At 38.8% G+C, this 23,256-nt stretch overlaps 1 protein-coding gene across 14 annotated transcripts in view; it reads right to left on the bottom strand.

The window, feature by feature from the left end:
• PCDH15 (protocadherin related 15) overlaps positions 1-23,256 on the bottom strand; it is an 805,351-nt gene that overhangs the window by 199,117 nt on the left and 582,978 nt on the right. For all 14 annotated transcript variants that reach the window (XM_030486584.1, XM_030486585.2, XM_032919940.1 and 11 more), the window contains 3 exons: positions 19,784-19,990; positions 8,466-8,600; positions 7,192-7,341 (listed from right to left, as the gene is read on the bottom strand). In XM_030486584.1, the coding sequence (XP_030342444.1) occupies positions 7,192-7,341; positions 8,466-8,600; positions 19,784-19,990 (492 nt within the window). The remainder of the gene's footprint in view (positions 1-7,191; positions 7,342-8,465; positions 8,601-19,783; positions 19,991-23,256) is intronic.

Genomic DNA, 23,256 nt, shown 5'->3' with positions numbered 1-23,256 from the left:
GTACTTTAAAGATTATCAAGTAGAACTTTTGATTGTGTTAAGAAACAGAGTTGTATACTAAGAACCAGTCAAGGAGAGAGAGAATAATACTGGCGCAAACACCATCGTTGGGATTTATCCAGGACCCTAAAAGGTAAAAAGGACATAGCGAGGAAGACGTCTTACTTCATCTGAGGAAGACTACTTACTTCATCCTGAGACCCCTGCCCACGACCACCAGGAGGCACTACGCAAGCGCAGAACATATGGAAATGATTTTTATACTCATTATAATACGAAGCGGGGATGAGTCATGAATATGTATCAGCATGTTGGGAGAGGCGATGCATATGTAATACTTTACAGGATAAAATGCGGGCGAGTTGTGACGGTCTTTGGAACCAGATTTGGGTGCGTACCCCTGGTTCCCGGGGCCTCGAAATAAAGCACCACATATAACCTCCTTAGAGTGGTTATGTGTTCATTCTCTCCGCTAACAGTTTTGGCGACCCAGATGGGACCTCGCGAGCATTGTTGAGGCGGCTCGGGCATCGATCCAGCTCCAGCCGGCACCGAGTGATTCTCGGGGAGCCATCGACCGCGACCGACCTCCGGTGCTCTCGACGGACCAACGGCATTGGTAAGAGACGGTGCTTTATTATTTGGAATTGGTACCATTTTCTGGTCTGGTAAGAGCCTGCCTGTTAGACACGGCGAAAGCTGTGCGTGGTTGGGCTACGGAGCTCCAAGGGGAAGCCTAGGCGCCGTCCGTCAGACAGTGGCGAAAGCCCTGCAGGTTCGGCAACAGTGGTCTGGTCTGGTAAACTATTTGGTATAAAACCTGCAGGTTCAGGCAAACAGTGGTCTGGTAAAGTATTTGGTATACTTTCATGTTCTGAGGTAAAGTATTTGGTATACTTTCATGGTCTGGTAAAGTATTTGGTATACTTTCATGTTCTGAGGTAAAGTATTTGGTATACTTTCATGGTCTGGTAAAGTATTTGGTATACTTTCATGTTCTGAGGTAAAGTATTTGGTATACTTTCATGGTCTGGTAAAGTATTTGGTATACTTTCATATTTTGAAATTGAATTTGTCTGTATTAGCCTGTATTGAAATAAGTTTGGAATGTCATCAATACCAAAGTCGTCGCCGTTAGGGTGTATTTTGACTCATTGGAAGGAGGGACGGTTTGGACAAGAGATGCAAAAAGGGAAATTGATTGATTACTGTAATGTGTGGTGGACACAATATGCATTAGAGGATCAAGTCCGTTGGCCAGAGAATGGAACTTTAGATTATGATACAATTATGCAATTAATGTTATTTCACAGACAGGAAGGGAAGTGGGACGAGATCCCATATGTGGAATTGTTCTTTACGTTAAGAAACAATGATGAATGGAAAAAGGCGTGTGGAATAATGGTTGTTAGTGCAAAATCGAGTGAACAATGCAAAGGCTGTGTGGGTGAGAAAAATGTCTGGGATGCATGGCTGCGAATAATGCTTTGCAACATCAAAAAGATGATGATGATTCTGATTTGTTAATAGCCCCACCAACTCCGTCAATCTCACCTGCCTTAAGAAGCAGGAAAGTAAGGGATGACAGTGATGACGAGAGTCTAGAGGTAGATAAAAGATGTGAATGTAGAAAAGAACGGGAATGTCCTTTCACCCCGGTTTCACATCGGACCCGACAGCAAGATATGCAGGGTAAAGAGGCAAGAATTCAAACGTCCAGTGTATTATTGGCGCCGCTCCATCAGGGAGTAGGAACAGAGGGACCGGTGTATGTTAAAGTTCCTTTTTCTCCGGGAGATTTGGTGCTTTGGAAACAATCCACTGGGGCTTATGCCAAGAACAATAAATTGGTCAAAGTTATAATGTCAGACAGGAAAGGACAGAACCTCCGTCCGTGTTTTTGGAGCAACTTAAAGAAGTGGCCAGGAAATATACGGATCTGGATGTAGAAACGGAACAGGCTAAGGCTCAGCTGGCTCTAATTTTCTCAGGGCAATCTCAGGATGATATCAGGAAGAAATTGCAGAAATTAGAGGGTGCTGAGTTACGTGATTTAGCTAAGCTGCTGGAAACAGCTTGGAAAGTGTATAATAACCGAGAAAAAGACGGTGCTCAGAGGCAGCAGCGAAATTTATTGGCTATAATACAAGGCAGAGGACAAGGTGCCCCAGGTAATAGGGGAAGAGGTAGAGGAATAATGCGTGGGCGAGGAAGAGGATTTGGAACATTTAATAATCCAAGGTCAGGATCAGGCAGATTAGGCATTAATCAATGTGCCAATTGTAAACAGGAGGGGCATTGGAAAAATGAATGTCCTCTGAGACTGAGACAGAACCCGCAATCTGGATACTCCTTCGGGGAATCCGAGGTAGCAAAAGCCATGGTTCTAGGGGAATATGGGAGTCAGAGCTGACTAGAATCAGAAAAGGGTGAACCACTAGTGAAAGTAAGGCTGGGGGAAGAGGAGGTACAATTTTTAATCGATACTGGTGCAACTTATTCTGTGTTAAATGACCTGTATGGAAAATAGGGGATAAGACTACCACTGTAATAGGGGCCACAGGGAGAGAGGAGGTGCGGCCATTCATGCGACCCCTGGAATTACGGTTTGGAGGAAAGGAGTTGATACATGAGTTTCTATACATGCCGGACTGTCCTGTTTCCCTAATGGGACGAGATTTGTTATCAAAATTGAACGCTAAAATTATTTTTGAAAATGGGGAATTGATTATGCAGGTACTGGAATCACAGTCAGGACAGATACTAGTGTTAAAGGACAGTCCAAAGGCCCAAATACCTAGAGAAGTAGAGGAAGCAGTAATCCCCACAGTTTGGGAGACAGAAATTCCGGGAAAATCAAAGATGGCTCAGCCGGTAGTAGTGGAATTGAAAGAAGGGGCAAGACAGGTACGGATAAAACAATATCCCATAAAATTGGAGGCACGATATGGGATAGTAAAAACAATTGAGAAATTTTTAAAATTTGGAATTTTAGAAGAATGTGAATCAGAATATAATACACCAATTTTTCCAGTAAAGAAACCGAATGGTGAATACAGGTTAGTACAGGACCTAAGGACAATAAATGAAATAACAAAGGATATCTATCCGGTAGTGGCTAATCCATATACATTGTTGACATCTGTAAAGGAGAAATATAAATGGTTCACAGTAATTGATTTAAAAGATGCTTTCTTCTGCATCCCCCTTGACAAAGGTAGTAGGAAACTCTTTGCCTTTGAATGGGAAAATCCGCACAATGGACGTAAGACTCGGTTAACCTGGACGAGACTCCCACAAGGATTCAAGAATAGCCCGACGCTTTTTGGAAATCAGCTGGCGAAAGAATTGGAACTCTGGGTAACTCAAGGGAAAATTCAAGTACCAAGAACACAATATCTCTTATTGCAATATGTAGATGATATATTCATTGCGACTGAACAAGAATCACTGTGTGTACGAGTAACAATAGAGATCCTGAATCAATTGGAACTAAATGGGTATAAGGTTTCGAAGGAGAAAGCCCAGACTGCCTGCACTACTGTAATGTATTTGGGCTGTGAAATCTCCCAGGGACAACGGAGGTTGGGAATTGATCGCATAAAGGCGATTTGTGCAATTCCAGAACCCCGAAATTTGTATGAACTGAGAACATTCCTTGGAATGGCGGGTTGGTGCAGGTTATGGATATCGGACTATGGACTGATAGCTAAACCTTTATATAAGGCACAGAAATCTCAGACCTTCATTTGGGAAGGGTCCCAAAAGGAAGCTTCTAAGGAGCTAAAAGAAGCGTTAATAAAAGCACCTGCCCTGGGATCACCGGATTTAACCAAGGACTTCCAGCTGTTTGTGCATGAGAGACAGAGATTGGCATTGGGAGTCCTGACGCAGAGACTGGGAAGCTGGAAGCGACCAGTGGGATACTTCTCCAAACAGCTGGATCCGGTAAGTGCTGGATGGCCATCGTGCCTACGAGCTGTAGCAGCAACAGTGACATTAATACAAGAAGCAAGAAAATTGACCTTAGGAAAACATATTGATGTATATGTGCCACACATGGTAATGACTGTTTTAGAACAAAAAGGGGGGTATTGGTTATCCCCAAGTCGGATGATGAAATACCAGGCGGTATTAACTGAGCAAGATGATGTGACTCTAAAGACAACTAACCTGTTGAACCCAGCTGCTTTTCTAGGTACAAATACAGAGGACGGCATATTAGAACACGATTGTGTGGAGACGATTGAATATACACATGCAACGAGGGCCGATTTGAAGGATGCCCCACTTGAGCAACCTGACCAGGAACTTTTTACTGATGGAAGCAGTTTTGGGGAAAGTGGAGTCCGTTATGCCGGATATGCAGTAACCACACAAAACGCCCTGATAGAGGCAAAAGCTCTGCCACCAGGGACTTCAGCACAACGGGCAGAGATAATAGCTCTCACCAGAGCTTTAGAACTGAGCAAAGGGAAGCGGGTAAATATATGGACAGATTCAAAATATGCATTCGGTGTGGTCCATATACATGGAGCTCTATGGAAGGAACGAGGACTCCTATCCTCACAAGGGACAAATATAAAATACCAAGAGGAAATTCTGAATTTGATAACTGCTGTGCAATTACCAAGACAGGTGGCTATCATGCACTGTAAAGCACATCAAGGAGGAAATTCTAAGATAGCCGAAGGAAATACATTTGCGGATCGGATGGTTAGACGAATTGCACGACAGGTACAAACTGTTATGGCCCTGGTACCAACGAAGGTAAGCCCATTACAGAATTATATGAATCAAAGACTAAGATACTCAGAAGAAGATGTTAAATTGGCTGAATTAGTAAAGGCCCGATTGAACTCGAAAGGACGGTACGTAACCACTACTGGACAAGTGGTAGTACCACCTGCCATCATGCGGACAATTTTACAAACCGAACATCAAAAATGTCATTGGGGGACAGAGGCATTGGTAACGTATTTAAAACGAGGAATAATCTCTACACAGATGTTAACAATGGCAAAATCCATAGGATCTAAATGCGAAATTTGTTTAAAAAACAATCCAGTAGTCAAAAGGAAAGTAGAAATGGGAAATATCAGAGTAGGTATAGAGCCGGGTGACTATTGGCAAATTGATTTTGTGGAATTACCCAAGACACAGGGATACCGATACTTGTTAGTAGGGGTTGACACCTTTTCTGGATGGCCAGAAGCCTCTCCCTGTCGCACCAATCAGGCTAAGGAAACAGTGAAATGGTTGTTGAAAGAACATGGTGTTTGTGGATATCTCAAGGATAGAGCTGATCACTGCTGTGTGCATATACCAAACGTAACTGCAGATATAGAATATGACAATACTCGGGAAAAATTGAAAAGGAAGCTGAAAAGGAAAAAGAAGAAATAAGTCAAAATTGGGTAGGAGCATTATTTGATGGATTGGGAATCCACCTTACTGGATGGATTCATTCCCTCATAGAGACAGTGTTTATTCTATTACTTGTGTTCCTTGTAATCTATTTGGTATATTTTTGTATTCGAAAGGAGATAACCCGAAATACCAACTGGACGCATAAGATCATTGGAGCAGTGACTCGAGACTATCCACAACACCCAACACCTCCACCTTCAACTTATCAAGAAACAACTACATGAGTGAAAATACTTGCAGAAAATGAAGTATTTTCAAAGGGGGGGAAATGTTAGAAATCATAACGTTTGATTAACAGAAGTTTAATCAAGTTTTAATTAATACATACATATATAGCAGCCAGCCTTACTGATTTGGTTGATTTGTGTTTTAGGTCAGGGAGACCTAGTACCTAGGATATGGACCTAGATTTATGAGACTATTCAAGCGATATCCCTATAAGGTAGTGGTTTGGAAGGAACAGTACTTTAAAGATTATCAAGTAGAACTTTTGATTGTGTTAAGAAACAGAGTTGTATACTAAGAACCAGTCAAGGAGAGAGAGAATAATACTGGCGCAAACACCATCGTTGGGATTTATCCAGGACCCTAAAAGGTAAAAAGGACATAGCGAGGAAGACGTCTTACTTCATCTGAGGAAGACTACTTACTTCATCCTGAGACCCCTGCCCACGACCACCAGGAGGCACTACGCAAGCGCAGAACATATGGAAATGATTTTTATACTCATTATAATACGAAGCGGGGATGAGTCATGAATATGTATCAGCATGTTGGGAGAGGCGATGCATATGTAATGCTTTACAGGATAAAATGCGGGCGAGTTGTGACGGTCTTTGGAACCAGATTTGGGTGCGTACCCCTGGTTCCCAGGGCCTCGAAATAAAGCACCACATATAACCTCCTTAGAGTGGTTATGTGTTCATTCTCTCCACTAACATATGTATCTCTGTACCTTAAATATCAAGTAAGTGTATTGTACTTGCAAAAGCCACATGTTTATACAGGGAAATACCAGTTTATGAGATGTCAGAAATACAGCTCCTGATGTCAAGCCTTACACACCTAATTATATTACAGAAAATGGTATTTTATTATGTAAGTCAGCTGATGAGGGGTTTTTTCCCCCCAATACTCCCACTGCCTTTTACCATCCTTGAATGCCAACCTCCACTAGCAGCATCTTGTTTTCTCATTCATGTAGTCTAGAAGCCTGCAGGAGCATGGCTGAGATCTTAGAAGAATTACCACCCAAAAAAGCCTTTTTCAAATTATTCCAGTGCAACCAGATTCACCTCCAGTCTGCAATATAAATCAGTGCTTGCAAATTTTAATCAAAATTGTTTCTCTGGGCTTGTGCTCAATACATTTTCCACTGCTTGTTTGCTATACAACCAACCAACTTACGCTTCTACAAAAACCAAACAGTTTTGTGACATGGTAAAACATTTCTGGTTATGTCCTACTGAACTGTTCACCTGTTCTTCCAAAATGCTTTATTTCAATATCCTGCTAACACAAGAGAGCATTTTTTCTTTTGAGATTTTTCAGATGAAAAGGTTTTGTGAAACTTCAGATGAACAGCCTGAACAGGCCTATCATTTAGTATTTAGCAACTTTTTAATAGATATGCAAGTAACAAAGTTGATGGAGATACACAAACTTTATTTCTAGCTGTTTTCAATGCATTTCCAATTTGAACTAAGACCACCATCTACTGCTAACAAGTGAGTTAAAGCTAATAAAAAGACGTGAAATTACCTTTATAACGCCTTCCCCAGGCCTCATATCTGTATAAATCTTGACATTGTATGATATATTGGAGAAGGCTGGGGAATTATCATTTGCATCAATCACCAGGATATTGACAGTCACTGGGATACTCTCCTGTACACCATCAGAAGCTGTCATCTTCAGGGCAAAAAGATAAAGCAGAACAGGAACATAATTCAATGGTGTGTTCTTAATATAATTCCAACTATGCAAAAATACAGTATGACAACTGAAAATCAGCACTCCATTTTTCTTTTTTGTCTTCAATTACAGGAGCCATCAGCTGAGCTTGAGCCTGCAGTGTGCAAGACTTGAGGCAAAAGCAAAACAAAACAATGCCTTTAAAACATACTATGTCAGAGTAGCAGGAGAAATGAGAAGGAATAATTGTTTTGCAGGGTTAGAGCCAAAATCCATGCTGCAGTCCATGGCTGGAAGGGCAAAGGCTGTCTCCAGCTGTGCTGAACACCCTCAAGGAGCAGGGCCTGGCCACAACAGCTCACAAACCGGTTTTAACACCGCAATTCTCACCTGGGCATGGCCACACACAGGAGCTGTTATGCGTATATTAAACCTCAAGAGACAGCATTTTAAGGTGGGACTTAAAAGAACCAAAGGCTTTCTTACTCCACAGAGAAAATCTGAGCTATCCTTTCAAATGCTAAACAGACAGAAAATACAGATGCCTTAATTGGGAACCCCTGCAGAAGAAAGGGGTTTCCTTACAGCACATTTGCAAATTACTTGAGGGCTGTTAAGATGTTTACTCAGAGAACAGGAAATGCCTGAGGGAGTATTAAGTCCATTTAAGCTTTTTTTTTTTTTTTTTAAGTGCTGCTGGCTGTGTTTTCTGTTAGCCTATTTTTTTATTTTGTACTAAAATAAAATGGAAAGGTGTCTTGTTCCTAGCTCAAGGGCCAAGAGAAGAAAAGGCAAAGGTAGCCTCAAAGACCATGCCAGGTACAAAGGAGAAGGGTCAGACTGTCATGGGAGGGTGGTGTGGAACAGGGTACAAGACTGGGACCATGGAGATGATACTAGTAGGGGGATCTAAAATGTTACTATCAAACCAAACACTTGCATTGTGGAAGAGAACACTACACCAATTATCAACTGCCAGGCCCCTGGTATTGCTGCTGCTCATCCTTCACTGTTTTTCTTCTTCTGTGCATTTTAATTATCTACAATGATGTTATAACTAATAATATTTCAACACTTGCTCTGAATAATGCCCAATGTGCCTTCAGATGCATTTAGCTTACCGAGAAGGTGTAAAGTTGCTGGACTTCTCTGTCAACAGGCTGCAGCAAAGTGAGGTAGCGGGTGATGCCACTCTGAGTCACAGTGAAAAACGTATTGTAATCATTCAGAAAGAGATGGAGCTGGGGATCCTTGGTCTTGAAATAATATTAAAAAAGAGTATTTTATTATAAATTCATATATATCATTAAGATTCCAATTACTCAGTGCAAGTGTTTATTTTAGTTGAAACCTATATAAGCAGAAAGTACAAATACTGTGATGAACTGAATCTACAAAACTGTAAAAAACCCCTCAAACATATAAAATAACACTGACCTAAAAATCTGATCTTCTTGATGAAAAATGTATTAAAAATACACTTTAACCTAAAGAGTAATCCAATGGTAAATGAATGCCTGTACCTGCTAGTTTTAAATTATACCTTTTTTCATCAAAACAATAATTTTTAAGCCAAACATAACTTGCCAATAAAAGAAACCAGATTCAAGCATTGGTCTCAACCATATTAAAAACAAAACAAACTTATCTTGATTAATGGAGCAATAAAACAGTTGGGTTGATGAAATGAAAAAAGATAATCGTATGTGTTACAGCATATCGCTAAATAGATGCCGTTCAGAGACTCTCTTTATATCTCAAAAAGAATCCAAATATATTTATGTAGAATTTGCAGAATTATGAATCTCTCAAATGATCAGATGAAAAACATAGTAAACCAACTGAGGTAAAATTTCCAATAGTCAGTAACATTTTAAAGTAAGGAGGAAAAAAACCCCAAACAAACAAATGAAAAACAAGTCAAGGCACTGTAAATTTTCTACTCATGACTTCTCTAGGTAGCCTGCTGAGAACACAGATTTCAAGTCTGGATGGCTCTATGTACAACCAAAAGTGTTGTACATGCTTTGGTGAGCACCAAAAGTGGTGCTGCAGTTCTAATGCTGTGTGCAAAACAATGTGACAACATAAAGAAAGGGCAATGCCTTGTGAGATGTCCTGAGCAACCACTCAGGAACTCATCCTTCCATTTCTACCTTCTCTCCTAGCATGGTTGGCAGATTATAAGAGTATGGGGAAGAGGAATGAAATGTTGCCCAGGGGAAAAAATTGAGATTAATTTGTGGGCAAATGGAATTTCAGCTAACAAAGAAGGGGAGGAATGTTTCTGCCATGTACAGAATCAGAAGTTATTACTGTATTCACAGGGAACAGAGCAGATTAATTAAAGTCCAGAACTTCAAGCCAATTTCTTCCAATGTGAATTTACCAGAGTGATACAAGATGCAAAATGGACTTCCTACTTTTCAGCCTTACCCTGTAGTCTGCTGGATGCCAGCACAGAGCAGGCAAAAAAGGGGTTTTAAATTCTGTATGCCCTGGTAGTTCTGAAAAGCCCCCAAACTCACTTTCCTGGGATGTCTGTGTTGTCGAAATGACAGAAATGTGAATCGTGACCAGGATGAAATATCTCAACACCTTCCCCACTTCTTTAAAAATGCTATTGAGTTATTAAACTGATTAGACTGCAAGGGTAACATTACAGTTAAATTTTAAAATAAACTACATTACATTTTATTGCCTACAGTATCCCAACCAACCTTTCTGTGCCCTGGTATGTAATCTGGTTAATTTAACCTGACTTAATGTGTTACTCTCTGTCATTAGTTATTTAGTTTATTTCTGTTATATCAGGTGAGGTTACAAATGAGGAATGCAAATGTGATCAGGCAAAAGACAAAAGGCTGGGAGACTTTTGTCTTTAAGTCCTATAAAAACTATTTTTTTGAACTGCCTCAAATAATGTGAAGATGAGGAATCAGAGGACTAGTACCATGAATAAAACATAACAGAAAATCCAGTGGCTGCACGAGGCATAACTGGTATTTTTACCAGCTATTTCCCAATACAATTCTACAGAAAATGCCTGTGGTAAGGGACACAGCACAATCAGAAATAGCTGAATTCAACAAATTCTCCAAAAAGTAGTATTGCATTCTTCTCTGAACATTTTCTTAACCTGAATCCAAAATGCTTCTAGAATGTTAACTCTTACATGAGGAAAAAAATTCTTTACAACGAGGGTGGTAAAATACTGGAACAGGTTGCTCTGAGAGGTGGTAGCTGTGCCATCCCCTGAGACATTCAAGGCCAGGGTGGATGTGATTCTGGGCAACCTGATCTAGTTGAAGATGTCCCTGCTCATTGCAAGGGGTTGGACTAGATGACCTTTGAAGGTCCCTTCCAACCCAAAATATTCTATGATTCCATGATTATTGTCATTCCTACACAATTAAAAAAGGAAAACAGACCACTGGAAAGTTAACCAATCCCTACAGTATAGCAGGCATAAACACTGGAGCTAACTCTAACATGCACTAAGTGTTGTAATGAACAACTATGAGGACAGATTAGTACAACAAAAGGAGAAAGAGAAACTTATTTTAGCAATCCAAAATGCTCTAAAGCACACGTTATGGAAGGTTGAGATTATACTATTTAAATGAGAAACCATTTCAGTTGCTGAAAGCTACGTGAAAAAAATATCAGTGTTCCAAATGAGTGGTTTTCTACTGCCTAAAGCTTTGCTGCAACTTGCCAGCTTTCAGTAAAATTAAAATTCATTTTAGTGCTAGCAATGGAAATGGCAATCTTTCTTTTCCATGAAAAATTACAGAAGGTAATTGCCAATAATTGTTCACTTTATAGACACTATAAAGTCAGTCAAAAATTTAATTTACAAAACCCCTGGTTAGTTGTTACAGTTCTTGCTTGTCATGCCATTTTGAACACTATTAAACAGTATTTTTTTCTTAATTTGTTCTTCAGAAAAATCAGTGATGGAGATTCCATACACTCCCGAAACAATCTATACTATTCTTTAGCTATTCTTGTATTAGAAATTTTATCCAAATGTGTAAGTTAAATTGCCTTTCTGCAATCAATGCCTATTTCTACTACCTTCCATGCATATTGGACCTACAAAACAATTTATTTCCTTAATCTTGGCATTGTTATGCTTTTGCATTTTTATCACGGAGTATGCTAAAAGTCTATTCAACTTAACTGAACATTTTATGTCGCGGATCCTGTGAGAGAACACAATCCACCTATGTTGCCACCACTATTTCCGATACTTTAATTTTTCAAACTAGTATTTTATTTTTGAGGCCTGGACTTCAACAATATGATTTCTGACTACATTAATGGGTCAGTAGACTAGCTTATCTCTGTTAAATTGTTTAGCACATAATTTTAAGTAGAAAATCAGAATCCACACAAGAGAGTATACATGCAACCTGCAAAAAACATTTCAAGCATGCAGTTCAAACCTGACAGGGTTTACGTACTTCAAACCAACTAGTAATTATATTTTAAATAAAAAAAAAAAACCCAACACAACAACTGTTTGTTGTACTTAAGATTTCTATAAAGATATGTAATTATTTAATCAGCATAAAGCAGTCACAATGTAACCACAGTACAACTTTATGCCCTAAATAAATTTGGTCCAATGTGTTTAAAGGGCTCTTTGCAGGCTTTTCAAAACAAGGAACAGTCCCAGTCTCAAAAACTGGCAGGGCAGAGAAAAATGAAAGAGAATGGGGGAAATAAAGAACCTGCACAATTAAAACAAAAAGGAAATTTTGCAAACATAATACCCAATACCTACAGGAATGGCACCTGGTGCAACCTACAAAATAAAACACAGGATACAAAATTAATATAGGAAACACAAACCTGCTATTGATGGACATCATAAAAGCAGTACATTGAAGGGAAAAAAATGGTTTCAGACAAAAATACAACAAAATGAGACAAGGAAGTGCTCCAATGCACTCTTAATAAACAAACCCTAGGTTTGAATTGCTCTACTTGAAAATCTCTGGAGGAGTTCCTAAGCCTGTGCAGATGTTAATGTTACATTTCTGCTGCTTCTTTCCTCCTACGAGGGCTTACAAGCTCTTCCTAAAGCCAAAAGTTTTCTACAATTTACTAAGATTAAACCAATATGAAATGATATTGTCAAGAACAAATAGACAATGACACTTATTCTGCACGTGTTTCAACATCCCCGAGGACTTTTTAGAGGGAATATATTTGGCTGTTCAATTCTCCAGGGTAGCCGGAACAAACTCCAAGAGTATCCGAACTGCTTAGGCTTCCTGATTGCTAGCACAGGCTTGTCTCCAAAAAGCTGTAGTAGTAACAAGTATAATTTCATGACACATCTTGATTTTCCAACACTCTTCATGTAGATGATAATCAGCACTTGAAACACCCATGGAAAAGAGTTGTTTTTTTGAAGAGATGTTTCCAGCACTTGCTCTCCTCATTTCTGGATGAAAGTAGAAAATCTTTTCCACTCAGATCTTTCAGTGGAAAAATCTGATATTCACAGTCTCACAGAGGTGAAGCAAGTGAGATCCTCAGTCACACTGGCAAAAGGTTTGCAATCAGACTGTATTGGCACTGTCCTTGTTGCTTTTCTCTAACCTGTGAAAGATGAATTCTACAGGGTCTAATGAGATGGTCTTCCAGGTTCACAACAGCTTGTATGGAATAAAAAACAAAGAGACAGCCTCTGAAGTGAATTTCCTGTATCTTTAACATTACCATTAGTATCAAAAAAATAACATGAAACACTGCCTCCTGAGAAGTCTTTGTGATGGCTTTAGTTGCAAAACTGCTTAGATCAACAGAACCCAAGGAGGAGAACAAATCAATCCAAAATTCTGAGCAACTGGAAAATTGAAGGAGGTAAACCACTCTAAGACGACTGCACAGGACAACCTTTTTTTTTTTTCTTTAAAGTGAGTTCATTTAAAAAGTTTTTAATTGTAATAACAATAATAATAATAATGCTCTTCATTTATGTTATGTCATCTCCACTTGGAGGAAAAGATGTCAAAAGACTAATGAGAGAACAAGGATGGATGCTGAGCAGTGCTTTAACTCTGAATTCCTTCAATCACATCAAAACCTTTCCAGTCCCTGCACAAAGCACAAGCATGGTTATAAAGTCAAACACTAAAAAGCACTACAACAATTTTTACTGTTTTACATTGAGGTTCAAAGGGCCATGCCCCTTCCTGAATGGAAAGCTGAAAGAAAAGTTTTGAAAAAAGTATCTTCTGTTCCTCATACAAATGAGCCACTCCTGAATGAGGGCAAGAAACAAATGTCAGCATTTTCTGCACTTCCACTAATTAGCAATAGCATTTGTTTAAAACAGGGCAGATACTAAAAAAACAAATTCCTTGAGGACTTCAAGGAACTCAGAGAAAGAATAGTTTCAGAAGGCAGAAAACATTAGATATTTATCCCACCCAAATAAAGGAATATAATACTACAGTAGTGACTCAATGTTTTTTATTTTTCTTTCTTCAGTGGAAATATTCAGAAAAGGAAAAAACCCTATCTGCATAAAACCTAAAAAATGAGAAGCAGTTTTTTTGCTTTGCCTTTCCCTTTTGTTTATTTTAATAATGATATTAATGTGCTATTACATTGGCGAAGAATATTTCCTGAATTATTATTTTGTAATGTGACTGTTACAGTGTCACAGAAGTGCTATACAGGGATAGTAGTATTATGAGAACTCTCCTCTTGAGAGACTACTGGCTGCAAAACAAGTTCAAACAGTAACAGTAGAAGATATAAGCAATCAGGCAAATATTAGAGAAAAATGCTCAAGTATTTCAAATGCTTCAGTACTCCTGGTTAAAAACAAAACAAAACAAACTTATTTTTCCTTATCTGGATATCCACTGAAAATCCATAACCTGCATTTTCAATTACATTTAACAGTTACTTTATCCATTATTTGCTCTGTCCTCTCAGATTGCTACTGAGATACCTTTATGTAAAATGATCATTCTTTAAAATTTCCTGAAAGTTCTCTGGAAACATTGATGTTGAACAACCATCCGCTTAGTTTGACTTCAACTTCATTGACAATGGAAACATAAACCAAGAAACTGGTCTGGTAGAAAAGGATCTGGAGAGGAACCTGTGGTATTAACCGACCTGTGCCATACTCTCCTGCCCAGGGATGAAGCACTGGACTGTAGGCATCCACAGAAGCATGAGAGTTACTGCATAGGTACTTTTCTGAGTGCGTGCTGGGACACATTAAATGCTTTTAAACACATGCTGGCACACCTTATAAACATGACATCAATTTTGTGTTCTAATGAGCCATGCAGAAATTACCTTACACCTCAAGTTTATTCATCAAAACGCTGCATGTGGTATTGGTAAACGCCTTGGTAGTTGAGTAGTATGTAATGGATATGAACACTGATTAGCTTCTTTTAACTTGGAAGTTAAATCCTGAGGTTTATTTCTCTCTCTCTTTTTTTTTTTTTTTGAGAAATTCAACAAGATTTGGCATATAAGGCAATAAGGCAGCTACTATATAGCTTTTTCACCAACCCTAACTACCACAGCAGAAGAAATTAGTACTCTCCCATGGAAGCAAAATAGTAAGGAAGCAAGTGGCTTGGGAAGCCTTACGTAAACAGACATCAGACCATATGGTTTAAATTCCTCATCTCAGACCTTGATTTACTCAGGTCTTAAGGTGCTCATGTGGCTTAATTTAATTTATGCCATTTAAACTAACCACTTAATTATGTCACCACTTGGCAGTGCGGCTCTGGTTAAAGGTCTGTTTGCAATGTCACAACTATAAATTAATTTTTGGAGGGTTTGTAGCGGGACTCTATTATAATTCCCACAGCATTTAAATTTAGAATGCATTTTCTTTTTTTCTTAAGATACACAGTTAGGATGACTGCTTTCTTTATGCATTTACCTGAGGACAGTGAGTTATTTTGATATCAAAATCAACTGATTTTTCAATTAGAAGACTGAATAAATTATGTTTAGCGAGTCTCACTACTGGAAACTAACATGCACAAGCACATAGAGGTGATATGTCAACTTTCTCATCAGCAATCCCTACTTTCTCAATACATTAATTTACTAAGATACAGTGAAAGCCATCATAAGAGTAAGACCTGCAGAATTTAATACGCATTACCTGTGCTTACTAACCCATACTGAGCTACCATGTAGGTCTACTGAGAAGGTACCTGCTATTTTAGATTGTTTGGCTGTTTTATGTAAGAGTTATGCGCAACTGCTGTACTCCCAGCCTCACTCTGCTGGAAGTCTCATGTCTACAACAGGTTATAAGCACTACATGCATCACTGACACCTGTATTAACACACTGGCAGTTAAATCTGATTTTCTCCCCCACAGCCATGTTATGCCTGCATTATTTCATAGAATTAGAAAGAGCTGTTCTGGCATAGGCCATGTGATGCCAAAGGAATAACAAGTTGCACAGAGTATTTCCATCCAAGGACAAGGTCAATGATCTGTGGGGGCAAGCAGATCTCTGCATGTCCTGAGATAAGTCTACAGCATTCTGGAAAGAGGGCACATCACCTTTGGCAGATCTAGTTGATCTTAGGCATCAACAAAACATGCAAGAGAGAAGACTGATACAGTTATGGAATCTGGCACCAGATTCCTTGAGTAGTTCAGGTTGCTGAGACAGATCAACCTTTCCCTTCCTCCCTGTATCTCCCAGGCTTGGTAATGACCACTTACGGACATGTTACTGGCCTGTATCCCTCCATACCTAAGGAAAGAGGCCTTGCAGGTACAGAGCCATCCTAGCAGCAAGAAGGACAGAACATACGGGCCACTGGCCAGGTTCCACTGCAGTCCATGTCCCCCAGCACACAGCATTACACCCCAGCAGGGGCAGAGGTCCTCGTTATTTTGCCCTCACTTTGCGTGATGGGGTGGGGTGTCAAAAATAATGCTACATCATTTCCCACTCCAGAAATCCTTGGCAGTTATTCCTCATGCAACAGTGAAATATTACAATTTCTCAATAATAAACAAAAATAATTTACTGGAAAACTTTTGTTTCATTTTGTGTCATACGATTGAACTAGCTATTCACTAACTTATTACAAAGAAGACAACAATAAAATGTAGACCCCTATGGTCAAACTGCTTGTGATGAAATTCAGAGCACCCCTCAGAACTTAAGACATTGAACTTGTACTGGTAAAATCAGTAACAGAAAGTGCTTCTGGTGGGGAACATAAACACCAGGATTATATTACAAACATTATGAAATAGTTTATATTAAAGGAGCAAATTACTTTTTGATGCAAAAATTTTTGCAATTAAGTATTTACAGTTTAAGAGTACACAAATATCATGTGCTATACTGTAACTACCTGCTAGTTACATGATTTATTCAAAGAGTGAGACCAAATTTGGGATTTAACAGTTCAAAGTAATCTTGATTTTTGGTCTGATATATGATCTAATATATAGTTACATCAAAGAACCTTGTATTATCTAATCTGTCTTTGACATCTTGTGCGTAGAGTTGTGCAACTGCCAGGGAAAGGTTAATCAGAGCACTATTAACTACAACTTGAAAAATCTTTGAAGGTTAATGACGTCTAAAGTCTTTCTGTCATTCCTTTAGTGTGTGTAACAAGATCACCTACTAGGAAATAGGAGAGAGTCCCTGAAAAAAAAAACAACCAACAAAATAACCCTGCATGGAAAACTGCCACGTAAATTTAAGTGTCTGAACTAGGACATTGAATTCTCTTTAAAACCGTTGTTCTGAACTATTTCAAGCATAAACGATTCAGTCTCCTCCCCAATCAGCCAATGCTGTGAAACTTCTTTTACCACTCTGGGCTTTGTATGCACAGTAGGATTTTCTTAGGTCATTGCAGTTACAAAGCTTTGAGGGCAAATATCTCAGTCCCTGGAACACTGGTGGACTTGCAGATAGAGAAACACCAGGAGCACACTGTAGATTAACAGCGATTTTTTTGTACTATTTTTGGCTGCCCATTGCCCAAACTGGCAGTGTAGTAACCCAGGCAGAAATGGTTCACAAGCTCTCCAGCTCACCAAAACCCCTATTCTGAGTTTCAGACCATATCTATCTAATGTGCAAGTCTTATCAGTCTTACAGAAAGACTTGCTCAGGTTCAGTCTTCCACCCTTCAAGTGATTAACAGCCTCTCTTTCAATTTCTGTAAAGTTATGATGCAGTCACTTGTATTATAAGGTGGGCATAAATAGTGGTCTAAAATTCCGTATTTCTGTAACAAACAGATACGCACCAAGACGTACTTGAACTAAAGGGTTTTACTACTTCTTTCAAGAAGGTGTGGTTAAAACAAAAATAGTGAGCAATTTGCTTAGGCTAAAAAAAAAAAAATCTAAAAATATCCCCATATTTTTTTGTTTAATGCATGTAAGAACTAAAAGCAGCCTTCCAAGAAAATCTCTCAAATTAGTAGCTTAAAAATGACTTTGAACTGTGGATACTAACTCATACGATTTGATTTCTGTTGTGTTCAGCACACATTACACAAACATTTTATACAACACAATCAAAGCATTTTAAATATAAATGCATACCTGATGCCTGAACACCTTTCGTGTTCCTATATTAAGCAACCTACAAGATCTCATTAATTTGATCAGACAAGAAAACTGGTTTGCTTTTAACAAAAGCAATGCTGAACAAGAGTATTACTCAAGTAATATAAATCATCAGCAATGCCTTCTGATGACTGCCACATGCACTTATTCCATACTTTTTAACCAATCCCTAAGAAAGCCAGATCCAATAGCCATTTCCATTTGCCTTCCAATAATTTTTTATGCATGCTCGTAAACTGACTGGTTTTTTAATGGATACGAAGGAGATATTGTACAGAGTTTTGGCTTTGAAATAGCTTCTTAGGACAATAAATCACTCTAACGCAGACAGTGATGTAGAAAGCATCTTTCAGTGACAATGGCCTCTTGTGTTTCTCAAAAATAAAATTAATTTGCCTACATCAAAAGCGAAACTTTAAAAAAGAAGACTGTTTCCAGACTATCATGTTAAGAACTTTATTAAAAGTATATTGACATATACGATAAATATTCATAGAATCATAGAAAAGTTAGCGTTGGAAAAGACCTTAAGATCATCTAGTTCCAACCCCCCTGCCATGGGCAGGGACACTTCGCACTAAACCATGTGGCCCAAGACTCCATCCAACCTGGCCTTGAACACTGCCAGGGATGGAACATTCACAACTTCCTGGGCAACCCATTCCTGCGCCTCACCACCCTCACAGTAAAGAACTTCTTCCTTATATCTAACTTGAACTTCCCCTGTTGAAGTTTGAACTCATTACCCCTTGGCTTATCACTACAGTCCCTAATCAAGAGTCCCCTCCCCAGCACCCCTATAGGCCCCCTTCAGATACTGGAAGGCTGCTATGAGGTCTCCACGCAGCATTCTCTTCTCCAGGCTGAACAGCCCCAACTTTCTCAGCCTGTCTTCATACAGGAGGTGCTCCAGCCCCCTTATCACCCTCATGGCCCTCCTCTGGACTTGCTCCAACAGCTCCATGTCCTTCTTATGTTGAGGACACCAGAACTGTACACAATAGTCCAAGTGAGGTCTCACGAGAGCAGAGTAAAGGGGCAGGATCACCTCCTTCAACCTGCTGGTCACGATTCTTTTGATGCAGCCCAGGATACGGTTGGCAAAACCTATGCCTAACAACTTAGTTTTTCTTACGTATCTGAAGATAACAAGCAAACAGAAGAATAGAAAAGAAAAAGAGAGACAACAGTAATTAAAGGAAAAATAAACATTATCCAAAAAACACATAATAGCAACAGCCTTGGTGAGAAGAGTAGAAACATTAGCTCTAGAGGCAAGACATTGTTACCACTTCTCTTGAAGATGCACAATGTTTACTATGAGTAATGTTAGTATAAAAATCTGGGTACAGCAAAGAATGGATTGAATTTTTAGCCTCCTACTGCTCTTCTTACAGGTTTGTTCAACTACTACTTCCTTCCACTTTGAACTTCTCTCTACCATTTCCCGACACTGTGTGGTAGATTCATACTTCTCACAAAATGCAATTTTTTTCCTCTTCATACTAAGTATTCATCATGTCTAGCAGAACACAATCTTAAGGAGAGCCAAGTAAAACACAGATTAATTTTTCAGTTCAGATGCACTTTAAAATCAATTCGAACTCAGAACAAAAACAAAAAAAAATTGAAATCGTAACAATGATATTAAGATTTCTTTTTCATTTATTGATCAAAACAGTTTTGTCTCAAAAAAGAAAAAAAAAACAAAAAAAACCCCACAAATAAATAAACAAAAAAACCCACAAAAAAAAAAAACTCTGAAGATAATAAAAATGTAAACACAATATGATACTATGAATGAATGAAACATACCTCCTCCACATCGTTGTCCAACACTACGATTTGTAGTGGAGAAGTCAGATTGTGGTTGTCAGAGATGGTCGTCCCGACCGGAGAGGATTCGAGGATGAAGCCCTCATATGTAGATCTTGTGAAGTAAGGTTTCTGATTGTTCTCATCAAGGACTTCAATATGTAGATTGGCAAAGGCAGGAAGAGGATGGCCATTGTCTTGTTCAGCCTAAAAAATCACCTCATTTGTCAAAGGCTCTCAGCCAAGTAAACCAGCTACTAACCGGTGCCATCTTAAATTTAAGAATTACAATCCCGTTATAAAAATGAATAACATTGTACAGATCCCAATTACAAAACTTAGCATTGTGAAAAAAATGCCAAATGAGAATCAGCTAGGGTAGAAGAACAAAAAGACTTTCTATCACAATTATCTTTTAAACAGTCACATTGAAACTCAAAGCTATACAGGATATAGCAGGACAGTCAAAATCAAAAGATGACGACAGTACACACAGATATACGGTACTTGCTGGAAGAGCATATTGCCCTAGATATGACTCTTTCTCCCTCTCTCTCAAAATCCATCTTTCTGCTGTTAGATAAGTAGGATTTTAATTTTGGTTTTGTCTATTTTTGAGTGTCAAGCAAATTTCCTTACTTCAGTTAATAACCTCCACTTTCTCAACAGCAACACCTCACCCCAAGATTTACTCACTGATACAGTTTCACTCGACTTATTTTAATTTTCAAACTTCCTAAGCATAAAAACACTAATTTCCCATTCCAGTGTGCTGATCCAATAAGTGTAAGATGCTGCCCTTTTTAAACATTATTACTTATGACTAATTAAAGTAAATAAAGAAGGGAAGCAAAGACAACAAATAACTTTTTCTTGAATTTATAAAGAACAAACTACTTTTAATTATAGTCCTGCATGCGTCCCTGTAGCAAGGCAACAGTAGGGTGTTGTAAGACAGCCTCTTGTATGCTTCACTGTCAAAATTGTAAGCACACAGACCCTGGGACTGCAACGGTAGAGCACTATTACCTTTCTGAAGACATGGGAAGTGTATTGTGCAATGAACTTTCCAGGTGTAAAAGTATTTCAGAAGAGAGACCGGTATCTAAATTATTGTTGTTAACAGTACTTTTTGTTTGCAGAGATTTAATTTTCGTTCTGGTGTTTCCCCATTTCAAAACAGGACAATTTCTCATATTTCAAATCTAACATCCAAGGAGCCTTCTTCTAGAAACATGCCAATTTGATTTCATCAACTAGTTATTTTTAATTTCTGGCTTAGACACTTTTTCTCTTTTTTTGTCTGAAAAACGTCCATTCTTTATAAAGCTTTTCTTTCTTTACAAAGCAACAATAGAATGGTGTTGATGCTAAAAAATTCCAGTTCAAGTAAAAAGTATAAACATAAAAAAATGGGGTTTTCTGTTCAAAGAAGGTGATGACACCTTTAGTAATTCACAGGAAACTCATTCAAAACACTCAGTTCTTAGGAAAAATGTTTTTTCCTCTTTAAAATACATCAGGATTACTTTTGACCAAGAGATAGGCAACAGTGACAGTGGCACAGATTTCAAAGCAACCACCAACCTATCTGCTTGTACGTGGCTATTTTCTGACTCACGAACATAAGGCCAGATCTGGCAAGTGGATTTACACAAGCAGGCGCTAGTATCTGAAATTACTATGGCTTTTCCTAGATTATTTTTTGTTAATGAGACAAAACTCTTGAAGACATTGGGAGTTCTGCTAGTTAATTCATTGGCTCATTAAGATTTTGCTAACCATGGGGCAGGAGGCAACATATTTATCTAGTGCTGTTCTTACATGCTTTACTACAATAGTAAGTATGATTCCCCCCCCCCCCCAGCAAGTTTCAATTATTCATATTCAAATAAAACACACAATAGGAGAATAGTACACCAGGCTCCAGTCCACCCAAGGAGACTGATGATTCTGGGTGATTCAACCAGTGTTAGAGATTTGCATTAGCTGAGAAAGTCTATCTTTACATCAGTCATAGTAAAGATAATCACATATCTCAGTTTTATTAGCATTTAGTTAGAAACCTTCCAATTGCACTGAATTTCATTCAGCAGAGCAGCAGTGAAACATCCCTAGGGAAATCCTGGTCTTGTGGAAGGTAACAGCAACATATTTTAAATCCAATATAGTAGTAGCTGCTAATAGCATTGGAGACTGGATAAGTGACTCTGAAATGCTGAACATAACCTGCAGAAGTGAGATTTATTTTGAAGTTGATGCTCCACTGAACAAAAATCAACTTCATGTGTAAAAACTAACATTACTGAAATTACTCAGAAGTAATCTGGCTACTGATCCAGTAGGATGAAACTTCAAAGACATTTGATGCAGACAGTTTTTGCCTAAGTTAATATACTGAAAGCATGAAAAAAAAACCCCCACAAAAAAGTCCACTCTATGAGCAACAAATACATACGGATCTGATTCTATTTTATAAGCAGATCTATGGCTGAACATCCTTAAACACGGTTCTGTTTCAAGAAAAATAGGATCTTTACAGTAAAAAGTTTACACACAACTGCTGCAAGTTTCTTTATAACAAACTTTGGTGTTCTTTGCAACTGCTAGGAAAATGCGAAGAACAGAGGGTTCCAATCTTCTTAACAGCTTGAAGTGCTGCAATAATGGCCTTGCTTTAAAGCACATGTGAGCACAGACCCCACCCAGGTTAAATATTCACCTATGAAAGGTGTTTACTACATCATCACCACAGTACTGCAGCATCTTTCTGAAGGAAAAGGCAGTTCTCTAAATTGCATGTGGTCAAATACAAAGCGGATGTGTGCTCCTAAGATTGAACATAAAATTTTAAGCCCTGGAGAACAAAATTTCAATGAAAAGCATTCCTTCCTCAGTGGGCATTTCAACTCAAAAGCACTTCAACTTTGCAGGTACTTTCCTTTTTTTTCACCAGGTTGGGTAAATTGATCAAAATAATTAACTTTGGCCTCCCCCTTTGAGATCTGGATAGAATTAGACAGCCAATTCTTCAGAAAGTCACAGTCACTTCCCAACTGCTTGTTGCCAGCAACAAGCATTTCTTGCAGCACCAGGACACAGCTCAACTTCACCCTTTCGCTTTTTAGGAAGTGTTTTAACTGCAAGGCTATCGTGGGAAAGACACCACAATCAGCTCACCTCTTTTGCCACTTAATAAAGTTTGGTTTCCAAAGACACCTATAATTAGGAAAAAAAGTAAGCTTTGGAGGCTGCCAATGAACGTGCTTTCTTTCCAGAACTAATCCAGAAATCAATGTATCAGAGTAGGGCTGAAAATCCCCAAAGCATCAGAGTGCAGCTCTTGGGATTCAGTGCTCAGGTACAGGAGGTGAGACAGATTCAAGTGTACTTGCTCTGCTGCCCCACCCACCTAGCTCTTCACCAGCACCACATGGCAAACCTCAGTGCCAACCTTGGGACCTGAAATTCCT

Source organism: Strigops habroptila, chromosome 5 (assembly GCF_004027225.2).
Source record: "Strigops habroptila isolate Jane chromosome 5, bStrHab1.2.pri, whole genome shotgun sequence".
NCBI classification, from domain to species: Eukaryota; Metazoa; Chordata; class Aves; order Psittaciformes; family Psittacidae; genus Strigops; species Strigops habroptila.
This window is presented reverse-complemented; position numbering and strand designations above follow the sequence as displayed.